This window comes from Somniosus microcephalus, chromosome 12 (genome assembly GCF_052327205.1).
Source record: "Somniosus microcephalus isolate GS21.2 chromosome 12, FLI_Smic_1.0, whole genome shotgun sequence".
Taxonomy (NCBI): domain Eukaryota; kingdom Metazoa; phylum Chordata; class Chondrichthyes; order Squaliformes; family Somniosidae; genus Somniosus; species Somniosus microcephalus.
Window position 1 is genome coordinate 143869638 of NC_140998.1, and position 12961 is coordinate 143882598.

At 47.0% G+C, this 12961-nt stretch overlaps 1 protein-coding gene across 1 annotated transcript in view; it reads right to left on the minus strand.

The window, feature by feature from the left end:
* Positions 1-234: 234 nt before the first annotated feature.
* Positions 235-12961, minus strand: part of LOC147109573 (fibulin-7-like) — a 67552-nt gene continuing 54825 nt past the window's right edge. Inside the window, exons 6-8 of the mRNA XM_086003629.1 lie at positions 11902-12039; positions 11564-11702; positions 235-1769 (exon numbers count right to left, since the gene is read on the minus strand). Of these exons, the coding sequence (XP_085859755.1) occupies positions 1409-1769; positions 11564-11702; positions 11902-12039 (638 nt within the window). The 3' untranslated portion in view covers positions 235-1408. The remainder of the gene's footprint in view (positions 1770-11563; positions 11703-11901; positions 12040-12961) is intronic.

The following is a 12961-nucleotide window of genomic DNA, read 5'->3' on the forward strand; positions in this document are numbered from 1 at the left end:
GTAGCAATGAGGATGATGATGAAGGTGAGATAATAATGAGATGAAAATGATGAGGAGAGGATATTGATGTTGAGGATGCAGCTGATATTTTGGAGATGAATATAATGATGGAGATGACAGAGGTGAAGATAGCAGCAATGACAGAGCTGGAGATGATGATGAAAAGATAACAGCAACGATGGGAATAGTGGTGATGACAGAGATAATAAAGATTAAACACCCACCAACTGTGCAATTTTCTTAATGCACAGAAATTCAAATATAAAAAAGGTACTTCAGCAGTACAATAGCACGGCTAGATAGTATTCAAAACATTTTACCCAGACATGGATATATTTGGCACAACTTTTAGTTCTACTCACTCACTGTCAAAACACACCTGTATGGCGGAATTCTTGTGAAACAAGACTACTGTATGGTACGTAGACACGGGTTTGAGTGCGGGGGTGGGGTGCAGTTAAATGATGCCAGAAAGTTATAAAATATTTTAAAGTAATAAATCTTAAAATGTCATCCACTGAAAGAATAATTATTATTCACCTAATATCACAACTGCATCTCATTGCTGTAGCTACCTCATGACCTAATGTTCATTCCAATCGCCAGAGTGGATTATGACACTAGACAAGAGTATAAGACAAGCTTACCTGTAGATAAGAAGGCATTATACACAAAATAGACCCAAGCTGAGCTGGTGAAATCAAGCTCACAAACACTGATGGTTCATGTTTAGTCACATTCCTCCTCTAGACACTGAAACCTGTGTCCTTCTTAGCAGCTCTGTTGGAAAGAGAAGGTGGGGGAAACATACACCAAGACAGGTGGTAGAAAAATCTCACAGCATGCTTTGGCACCTATCACACTTCCTATATAACCAAGCTGTGATACTGCCAACAACCAGGAGGTGAAGTTATTTACTTAGCCCACCCCCACATCTTCTCATGGTGGGGGAGGGGAGGGGAGGGGAGGGGAGGGGATGGAAACTCACTTATAACTGCTGCTGTTAGAACTTCAAATGTTACACCACTGACTAACGTGACTCACTTTAATAATAACACCATTCAAGATTAACGGCAATTAAAGGAGGCGAGTGGAGGGGCTCTTTGTGAACTTCGCAGTAAAGAACCTGTCCTTCCCAGCACATACAAGGTCCTTAACAGATTGTTGGTTCCCACTCCATTGACATATCATTTCAACTCTCAGACTCTCTCTCTCCATTATCCAGCTCTTCAGCCTTGTTCCTCAGCAGTTCTCCTTTCCTTCTGGTGAGGCAGCAGCACATATATCCGTTATTGTGTAGCTTGATATTCTTCCTAATACTTTATTTTAGCACTTTAACTCTCTATTGGTTATACGCACAATTTATCTTGGCTCACTTTTAAAAAACTGAAGATGAGCTGAATGTCGCCTAGAAGTTGTACCGTGAGACAAAGATGATGACCTTGGAGACGTGCTTTGTCAGGACCGTTTTTCCAGAGAGTTCCGTCATCTCCATCTCAACCTCTAAGGTTGCGGGGCCTTGAATAGGGTGCACCAGCACCAGCTCCCCAGTCTGCCTGTCTGAGCGCTGGACAGAGAAATGGTTCTGCCCGACGCCCCCTACAATGCTGAAGCGCATGGTGTCGCCCGTGAATCGGCTGCTCGTCATCCGGAACAGGGCCCTGGGGGTCCGTAGGTTCGAGGTTAGGGTTAGGTAATGAAAGGTAATGGAGTACGCAGCATTTGCGCACAACTTGCTGTCCATCGGACACGGGTTTCTCTCACATTTGCTGGGAAGAAAAAAGAAAAATGTAAGATTCAGCAACAAGGAAAGGTTAGAATGTTTTGGGTGTGCATCCTCCATGTATACATCAGGTGACTGGGCTGCGAACAGTTTGGAGCAATACAGCAGCATCATCCATTGTCTAAAACAGGGGATAACAGCAGAAAATGCTGGAAATACTCAGCAGGCCAGGCAGCATCCGTGGAGAGAGAAACAGAATTAATGTTTCAGGTCTGGGACCCTTCATCAGAACTGGAAAAAGCTGGAAATGTAACAGATATTAAGCAGGTGCAGAGACAGGGGTGGGGGGAGGGTTTAGGAGGGGAGGAATGTATTGAAAGAACATACTGTGAAAATGTTGCAAATGGGAGTGGCAAAAATCATACTGCATGAAAAATGGGGGCAGGGATTATTATCTGAAATTGTTGAACTCGATATTGAGTCCGGAAGGCTGTAAAGTGCCTAATCGAAAGATGAGGTGCTGTTCCTCGAGCTTACGTTGAGCTTCATTGGAACAATGTAAGAGGCCGAGGACAGAGAGATCAGAGTGGGAGTGAAGCGGAGAATTAAAGTGACAGGCGACCGGAAGCTCAGGGTCACCCTTACGGACTGAACGGAGGTGTTCCGCAAAGCAGTCGCCCAATCTGCGTTTGGTCTCCCCAATGTAGAGGAGATCGCATCGTGAGCAGCGAATACAGGATATTAAATTGCAAGAAGTACAGGAAACTTTGTGCTATCCGGCACCCATGGGACCGAGCTACTGCCGTTTTTTTAAAAGCTCCGGATAGACCAGCGTCAATGTTATCAGATAGGAGCTTTTCATCGCAGTATCCGGCCACAAACACTGTTGCTCAGCAACAGCTTGTAAACACTCAGCCCGTGGCTTGGAAGCGTCTCTGAAGCTGTTGCTAAGATACAGAGACGCTTTCTAGAGCCTGCCCTGTCTGACCACAAACACTGTTGCTCAGCAACAGCTTGTAAACACTCGGCCCAGTAGCTTGGAAGCATCTCTGAAGCTGTTGCTAAGCGACAAAGACGCTTTCCAGAGCCTGCCTGTGAAAAGCAGAAAAAAAACCTAACCAAAACAGCTGCCGATTTCTGCCGTTAGATCAAAGTTGCCGGACATTCAACTTCCGGATAGCACAAAGTTTCCTGTACAATTAAATCGCTGTTTCACCTGGAAGGGGTGTTTGGGGCCCTGGACAGTGGGAAGGGAGGAGGTAAAAGGGCATGTGTTGCATCTCCTGTGCTTGCATGGGAAGGTGCCAGGTGAAGGAGAAGGGCTGTTGGGGGTGATTGAGGAGTGGACCAGGGTGTCGCGAAGGGAGCGGTCCTTTCGGAATGTTGAAAGGGGAGGCGAGAGGAAGATGTGTTTGGTGGTGGGATCACGTTGGAGGTGGCGGATAATGATCTGTTGAATGTGGAGGCTGGTGGGGTGAAAGGTGAGGACAGGGGGAACCCTATCGTGGTTCTGGGAGGGAGGGGAAGGGGTGAGAGCAGAAGTGCAGGAAATAGAACGGACACGGTCAAGGGCCGTGTCAACCACAGTAGAGGGGAATCCTCGGTTGAGGAAAAAGGAAGACAAAACAGGGGACTGTGCTGGAATGTAGGAAGGGATCGAGTTGGGAACTGTTCAGAGGAAAAAGACCATTTCTAAAGAGGCTTCAGATTTATTGCAGGGAAATTGTGAGCAGTAAAAACCCACCTGAACATTTATCAGTTGCTGACCACGGTGGTATATTAGTATCTGTGGCTGATACTTTAACCTGGAGCTCTGTATATTTAGGCTCTCATTTTTGACATACAGTAAAAGGCTGAAGATGGGTGGTGAGATGCTGATCATGTTGGGTTTCAGATTATACTGCTGTACACTGTACTCTTTAGAAAGGTAGTGAGATGTTCACAAGATAATTATGGATGGGATAGGCCATTTGGTTCATCTCAGTCCCCTCACTGCAGTATCCAAATGTGTCTCAAGTGATTCTAGGGTTTCTGCCTCCACTACTCGATCAGGGAACCATTCCATGGGCTGGTCACTCTTTGGGGAATATCTTGACTTTGTGCGATAGTATAAAATGGGTGATGGCAGCCCATGTTACAGCTCTCCCAAATTTTATTTATATTGACTTCAATCAGGAGAGATTGTGCTGCTGATTTGCCATCGCTCATTTTACCATATCACACAAAGCCAAGCCTACTGTAGTGTATGTGCTTTAAGTCAGAACTACTTTTTACAGCTCCTGTATACTGTAGTACCGGCAGTGACCACACCGGTATATAAGCTGTGCGCATGCCTCTGTACCCCAGTCTAGAGATTACCCTCCTCCAGTATAGACCTGTTATTTGTTTATGTACAGCATCCGTGTAATTATTTATCCACTGAACCACGGATCTAACAGTGGTGACGAGTGTTGATGCGAATCTACCTGCAACATAAAAAAAAAGTTGAGTCCAGGAACACGGGCGTCGACCGCGAGCAACCGCCCAGCAGTCAGGCAGAGATCCAACTTCGCTGGGGAGGCTGTGGAGAGCCGGGCTTGGTTCCCCAGCCACAACGAGCAGTAAGAGACCGACGACAGGTCCAGAGCAGACCCTTCCCGAGCAGCGGCAGCTGGAGCCAACCGACGGCAGAGAGAGAGAGCCGGGTAGCGTCGACGGGGTAAGAAAGAGGGTGAAGAGAGCAGGGCCCAGCCTGGGGTTGATCACTGAGCGGCGTCGAGGGAAAATACTGCAAACCGGAGAGAGGGTAAGAAACAGCCGGGTTCTAGACTGAGCGGCGTCGACAAATATCAAGAGAAGAACGCGCAGAGCACAGCCAGGGATCACGGGCTGATCAGGGTCCGCGGGGCGAAGCAAGGGGAGATGCCATTGAGCCGCGGAGAAGCAGGGAGAGCGCGGGAGACGCCATTGAGCCGCGGAGAAGCAGGGAGAGCGCGGGAGGCGCCATTGAGCCACGGAGAAGGAAGAGCGCGGGAGATGCCATTTTGCGAAGCCGCAGCGGAGAAGACGGGCGAGCGCGGGAAGGAAGGAAAGCGCGGGAGACGCCATTTTGTGCCAGCGGAGAAGAAGGGGAAGCGCGGGAGGCGCCAGTGGTGATAGTTAACGCACAACCAAGGATGCCGAAGAGTGGCAATACCTCTACGTTCGACAATGAAGTCGAAGATTGGCCGACATATGTGGAGCGTATTGAGGTGTACTGCAGGGCGAATGAAGTGCCAGATGCTAATAAAGCACTGGTTCTGTTAAATTCCATGGGTGCAAAAACTTATGGGTTACTGCGAAATCTAATAACCCCAGAGAAGCCGGTAAACAAGAATTTTGAAAGCATAGTAGAAATCCTACAGGACCACTTAAACCCCACACCGCTGCTGATAGCAGAACGATTTAAGTTCCATAAAAGGAACCAACACAAAGACGAAAGCAATGCTGAGTACCTAACGGAACTGCGAACTATCGAAATACTGCCAGTTTGGCGCGGGACTAGCAGACACGTTAAGGGACAAGTTTGTGTGTGGGCTACAAAGTGAAGGAACCCAGAAATGGCTTCTATCAGAAAAGGACCTTACGCTGAACAAAGCTTTCAGCATGACAGTATCACACGAAGCAGCCGCAAGGGGCGCTGCAGAGATACAACGGAGACCGCAAGAATATGGCACCAACGAAATGACCTATGGAACAGGGAAGTGCTATCGCTGCGGCAGAACAACACATGACCAGAAAGATTGTTGGTTCAAGGACCAAGTGTGCAGACAGTGTGGGAAAGCAGGACACATAGCAAGAGTCTGCAGGTCTGGGAAGAAAACCAACAGTAAGAAATCTCCACAGGAGAAGTACAAAAAGGTATACCAGGTGATGGACAGTGGTTCAGACGAACAGAAAAGTGACACAGACTCTGGAAGCAAGAAGCTGGGTTGTCTGAAACTACATAATGTAACCGAAATGGAGGATCACCAGACTATCTGGGTTACACTCAAGATAGATGGAGTCCAAGTGGAAATGGAATTGGACACAGGGTCAGCTCTAAGTCATAAATCAAAGGGACTACAAGCGGCTATTTTCACACATACCCTTGAAAGCTACAGAGATTGTCTTGAAGACGTATACGGGGCAAAAAGTCTACCCCAAAGGAAAAATAAGGGTGAAAGTGACATAAAGGTCAGGAAATACCTAAAATTGATATATATGTATTGCCAAATGGAGGACCACCACTGCTAGGATGTGAATGGATCCGGAAGATACATTTAGATTGGCATTCCATACAGGCACTGAAGGTGGAGGCCAAAAAGGATGACGACATCACACCTGGACGACTGTCAGAAATGCTAACTGACGCAAAAGAAGTGTTCCAGGAGGGACTAGGAACACTAAAAGGAATAACAGCAACAATTAAAATAGAGGACAATGCAAGCCCAAAGTTTCTGAAGGCCAGACCAGTGCCTTATGCGATCAGACCAGCGGTTGAAGCAGAGCTGGAAGGGTTGGAACGTTCAGGAGTATTGTCCAAAGTGGACTGGAGCGAGTGGGCTACACCCATCATTCCTGTAATGAAGAGGTCGTTGAGTAATACGCCTGGGGAACCAAAGAAGGTCCGCATCTGTGGGGATTTTAAGGTGACAGTGAACCCATTCCTTCACACGGTGCAATATCCGCTTCCACGAATTGAGGATATTTTTGCCTCGCTATCTGGAGGTAAACGCTTCACCAAAATTGATCTAGCCCAGGCGTACTTGCAAATGGAGGTAGAAGAAGCTTCGAAACATTACCTTACAATCAACACTCATAAAGGTCTCTATCAATACAACCGGCTGGTGTTTGGAGTAGCCTCGGCTCCGGCTATCTGGCAAAGGGCGATGGATCAGGTCCTGCAAGGGATTCCAGGGATCCAGTGTTATTTGGACGACATCTTGGTCACGGGCGAAAATGACGGTGATCACCTCGCTAACTTGGAGAAGGTGCTCGCCAGATTAAAGGAATATGGGCAACGAGCTAATCGCCACAAGTGCGAGTTTTTCCAGAAACAGATCTCGTATTGCGGCCACGTCATCGATGAAGAGGGGTTACATAAGTCCCCTGACAAGATAGAGGCAGTAGTCAAGGCTCCAGCACCGGAAAATGTGTCACAACTGAGGTCCTTCCTCGGGCTGGTAAACTATTACCACAAGTTCTTACCAAATTTGTCTACGGTATTACACCCGCTGAACACCCTACTGCAAACAGGGGTACCATGGAAGTGGGATGACGAACGTAGACGAGCTTTCCAGAAGTGTAAAGAATTGAATCACATCAAAAGAGGTGTTGGCCCATTTCAACCCAGCACTACCAATTCGTTTGGCATGTGATGCATCACCCTACGGCATTGGAGCGGTGCTGTCGCACAAATTCCCAGACGGGTTGGAGAGGCCAGTAGCCTTTGCGTCTCGGTCACTAACCTCAGCCGAGCGCAACTACGCCCAGATTGACAGGGAGGCCCTCAGCTTAGTATGGGGAGTAAAAAAATTCAGCCACTATCTGCATGGACAGAAGTTCACCTTGCTGACTGACCACCAACCACTTGTCTCCATCTTTAATCCTAAGAAGGGCGTGCCAGTAATGACTGCACAGCGGTTACAAAGATGGTCCCTGTTTCTAGGGGCGTATCAATAGGGACAGGGTCACTGGCAAGGCTTGGAAGCTAAGCAGAACCTGGAGGGGTGACCATCAGGGAAGACCAGGTGCAGAAGGTCACGGAAGGAGCCCCGAGGAGGGGCGGTTGGTGAGAAGGTCACGGAAGGAGCCCCGGGAGGGGCGGCTGGTGAGCAGGCCCGGGCGTTGGGCTGAAGATTGTCGGACAGGAGGAATGGCGGCGCGCACAGACGCAGCGGCTTTGCTTCTCCCAGGACGGTGCTATTTACGTTTAATGTTAATGTTATTTGTACTGGACTCATGGGAGCTTGCAAGATCACATTTCGTTGTTCATGTACTTGTGCATTGTACAATGACAATAAAGTTGAATTATTATTATTATTATAAAGGCACGAGATAGCATGGGAACGCTGATGGGCTATCGCGCCTGCCACTGCCTACTGTGGAGGAAGCAACAGCAGTGGACCCTATCGAGATATGTTATTCGTCGATAATTGAACGATTGCCAGTAACAAACGCGGATATAGAGAAGGAGACCCGCAATGATCCGACGCTGTCACGGGTATATGAATTGACGGTGAGGGGATGGCCAACACATGGCGACTCACTGTTGCCAGCATTCTCATCCAGAAGAGAACAGCTGTCAGTATGCCAGGGGACAGTGATGTGTGGATCCAGAGTGGTGATTCCACCCAAGTTAAGGGAGAGAGTGCTAAATGAGCTACATGAAGGTCATCTGGGGGAGTGAAAATGAAAAGCCTAGCTAGGGCTTATGTGTGGTGGCCGGGCATCGATCAACAAATCGAAGACCTAACTAAGAGCTGCTTAGGATGCCAGAAGGTCCAAAATGCACCAGCACATGCCCCTCTACACCCATGCGAGTGGCCCTCCTCTCCATGGCAACGGGTGTACATTGATTTCGCTGGTCCATTCATGCACTCAATGTTCTTAATAGCAGTGGATGCTCATTCAAAGTGGCCTGAGGTGATAAAGATGTCTTCAACCACTACAGAGAAAATGATTGCGGTCCTACGGACCATATTTGCCAGAAACGGTTTGCCAGAGCAGATCTGCTCTGATAATGGACCACAGTTTGTGTCCGACGAGTTCCAAAAATTCATGAAAAGGAATGGGGTAAGGCATTACACATCCGCCCCGTATCATCCAGCCACCAATGGATTGGCTGAGAGGTTCGTACAAACCTTTTAAGAAGGCGATAAAGGCCATGTGCGACGAGGAAATTCCACTACAGCATAAGATGGACAATTTCTTATTAGCCTACCAAAACGCGACACATGCAGTTACCAACCAGACCCCGGCCATGATGTTCTTTAACCGAAGGTTGAGATCTCGTCTGGACTTGCTCAGACCAAATGTGCGAAGAAATGTTGAGGACAAACAATTCCAGCACATCAACGAGAAGCCGACAAGGAGCTTCAATGTAGGGCAACCAGTCTTGGCCCGTGACTATCGAACAGAGAAGTGGCAACCCGGAATGATATGTACAAGGCAGGGGCCATTAATGTACACAGTGGATGTCGGGGAGAACATTGTGAGACGCCACGTCGATCAGATCTTAGCATCACAGGAATGCGTCAACCCCATGTCTCAAGTACCTGGGGATGAACCCGACATACCGGTAGCATCTACTTCAGACCCAGTAGCAGTGGAACCCGATGAACTACCCGTGGGCAGCACGGTGGCATAGTGGTTAGCACTGTTGCCTCACAGCGCCAGGGACCCGGGTTCGAATCCGGCCTCGGGCGACTGTCTGTGTGGAGTTTGCACATTCTCCCCGTGTTTGCGTGGGTTTCCTCCGGGTGCTCCGGTTTCCTCCCACAGTCCAAAGATGTGCGGGTTAGGTTGATTGGCTATGATAAAAAAAAAAAATTGACCGTTAGTGTTAGGGGGATTAAATACGTGGGGTTACAGGGATAGGGTGGGATATGTGTTGGTGTAGGGGTTACGGGGATCGGGTGGGATATGTGTCGGTGCAGGCTCGATGGGCCGAAATGGCCTCTATCTGCATTGTGGGGTTTCTGTGAGTTTCTGTGAGTGAAAGGGGGTCAGAATCGCCTCTGCACTAAGAACAAGAACCTCCGGAAAGGCGCTATCCCGAAAGGGTCAGGAAGCCGCCTCAAAGACTGAATCTATAAATGGACTTTTGTTATTGAATGTACATGTAAAAATGTAATTGTTATTTGAATATTAAGGGGGTATTATTAATCTAAAAAGCGAGGAATTGTAGTGTATGTGCTTTAAGTCAGAACTACTTTTTACAGCTCCTGTATACTGTAGTACCGGCAATGACCACACCGGTATATAAGCTGTGCGCATGCCTCTGTACCCCAGTCTAGAGATTACCCTCCTCCAGTAAAGACCTGTTATTTGTTTATGCACAGCATCCGTGTAATTATTTATCCACTGAACCACGGATCTAACACCTACCACTCTGTGGAAAGAATAACTTCCTGATATCAGTCCCAAAATTACCTTCCACTAGTTAGAACTTGTGTCCCCTTGTCCTACTCTTGCAATTTATTGGAAAGTAATTATCTGCATTAGCCTTTCCCATACCATTTACTATTTATCTATATTTATAAGATCACCTCTCAGATACCTCAATAAACACCTATCAAATATTTATATAACCATCTCTCAGCTACCTCTATAACCATCTCTCAGCTACCTCTATAACCATCTCTCAGCTACCTCTATAACCATCTCTCAGCTACCTCTATAACCATCTCTCAGCTACCTCTATAACCATCTCTCAGCTACCTCTATAACCATCTCTCAGCTACCTCTATAACCATCTCTCAGCTACCTCTATAACCATCTCTCAGCTACCTCTATAACCATCTCTCAGCTACCTCTATAACCATCTCTCAGCTACCTCTATAACCATCTCTCAGCTACCTCTATAACCATCTCTCAGCTACCTCTATAACCATCTCTCAGCTACCTCTATAACCATCTCTCAGCTACCTCTATAACCATCTCTCAGCTACCTCTATAACCATCTCTCAGCTACCTCTATAACCATCTCTCAGCTACCTCTATAACCATCTCTCAGCTACCTCTATAACCATCTCTCAGCTACCTCTATAACCATCTCTCAGCTACCTCTATAACCATCTCTCAGCTACCTCTATAACCATCTCTCAGCTACCTCTATAACCATCTCTCAGCTACCTCTATAACCATCTCTCAGCTACCTCTATAACCATCTCTCAGCTACCTCTATAACCATCTCTCAGCTACCTCTATAACCATCTCTCAGCTACCTCTATAACCATCTCTCAGCTACCTCTATAACCATCTCTCAGCTACCTCTATAACCATCTCTCAGCTACCTCTATAACCATCTCTCAGCTACCTCTATAACCATCTCTCAGCTACCTCTATAACCATCTCTCAGCTACCTCTATAACCATCTCTCAGCTACCTCTATAACCATCTCTCAGCTACCTCTATAACCATCTCTCAGCTACCTCTATGATCACCTCTCATATCTCTCTAACCATCTCTCAGACACCTCTATAACCATCTCTCAGCTACCTCTATAACCATCTCTCAGCTACCTCTATAACCATCTCTCAGCTACCTCTATAACCATCTCTCAGCTACCTCTATAACCATCTCTCAGCTACCTCTATAACCATCTCTCAGCTACCTCTATAACCATCTCTCAGCTACCTCTATAACCATCTCTCAGCTACCTCTATAACCATCTCTCAGCTACCTCTATGATCACCTCTCATATCTCTCTAACCATCTCTCAGACACCTCTATAACCATCTCTCAGCTACCTCTATAACCATCTCTCAGCTACCTCTATGATCACCTCTCATATCTCTCTAACCATCTCTCAGACACCTCTATAACCATCTCTCAGCTACCTCTATAAGATCACCTCTCATATCTCTTTAACCATCTCTCAGGCACCTCTGTAAGATCACCTCTCGGAGGCCTTTTTTTGCAACCGAAAGTCCAATTTTCTCTTTCCTTACAACTCAGACCTTTGACACAAGTGATCAGCCATGTGGCTCCTCACTGTGTTGCCCCCTGTACTCAAATATCTCCCTTGTGTCTCAGTGACTAGAACTGGACACAATACTCAGATGCCAGTCCCTCTTTAGACCCAATAGAGATTTGTTTATAAGCACCATTACTTACAATTGTGAGGTTTTTACATAGCTGGCATTGAGGCGAGACTTTGGACACTCTGGGTGGACACAATGGAATCCGCCATGTATATTAATGCAAATCTCCTCTCTGGTACAGTTATGTTGATTGGTCGAACACTCATTAATATCTGTAGAAGCAGGATAGTAACAATAAAATAGATGATAATACACATGGCATGGAGTTACATTTAGGATAAGAAAGGCAGTAGTGAGTTACATAGAGTATAATGGACAGGCAGTAGTGAGTTATATGAGTATAATGGACAGGCAGTAGGGAGTTATATAGACGATAATAGATGACTGGATATGAGGGTTAAGTGTTCTTACCTTCACAGGCCCGTGAATCCTCCAGTAAGTTGTATCCGGAGGGACATGCGCAATGATATGAACCCGGTGTGTTCACACAGCTGTGTACACAGAGACGAGCCAATCGGCCTGCCTGAAACATCTCGCACTCATCCACATCTGAAAGAAAGACACGGTGACAGGTGGAAGTTTGGGGAAAACAGGGGAGGGGGGGAATACTCTCGGTGTACCACTGGAAAGCTGGTGGGAATCCCGTCGACCCCTCACCATGGAATTTCAGGGAGCGATGCATTCAGTACATTTTAGGGAGTGTTTGTAACACAAAGAGCTAGCAAGAGTCACCCCTACAGTGCAACTGCAATCATTTCTGAGAGAAGACTGTGGACAGGGCATAGGGCCCAAGAAACAATTCTGTGCATTTTTGGGGACAGAGATAGAGGGACAGTGAGAGAGTGATTGAGAGATCCTGTGAGAAGGGAATACCTGTTACCCTCTTCTCACCCAAAGGGTAGTAGAAATCTGGAACACTCTCCCCTAAATGATTGTGGGTATCAAGGAATATGGAGCAAAGGCGAGTAAATGGAGTTAAGATACAGATCAGCCAATTGAACGGCGGAGCAGATTCAAGGGGCTGAATGGCCTACTCCTGTTCCTAAGGTGGAGATTTTTGGCCTAAATTATATTTTCCTTTTCCTAAAAGTTCAGATATTCAGTCAATCTATTGAACAGTGGGCATCATTTTATCGATATAACTCAGTAATACATAGTAATCAATCACCCGCACCTTACCAAGGAGTGGAGGACAGACTCACACCAAGTCCCGTTCACTCATCACCCCTTTGCTCACTGACATGCATTGGATCCTGGTCTGGCAACACCTCAATTTTAAAATTCTCATCCTTGTTTTCAAATCCCTCCATAGCCTCGCCCATCCCGATTTTGGTAACCTCCTCCAATCCTACAACCCTCCAAGACGCTCCTCCAATTCTGGCCTCTTGCAGATCCCTAATTTTCATCACTCCACCACTGGCGGGCATGCCTTCAACTGCTTAGGCCCTAAGCTCTGGAATTCCCTCCCTAA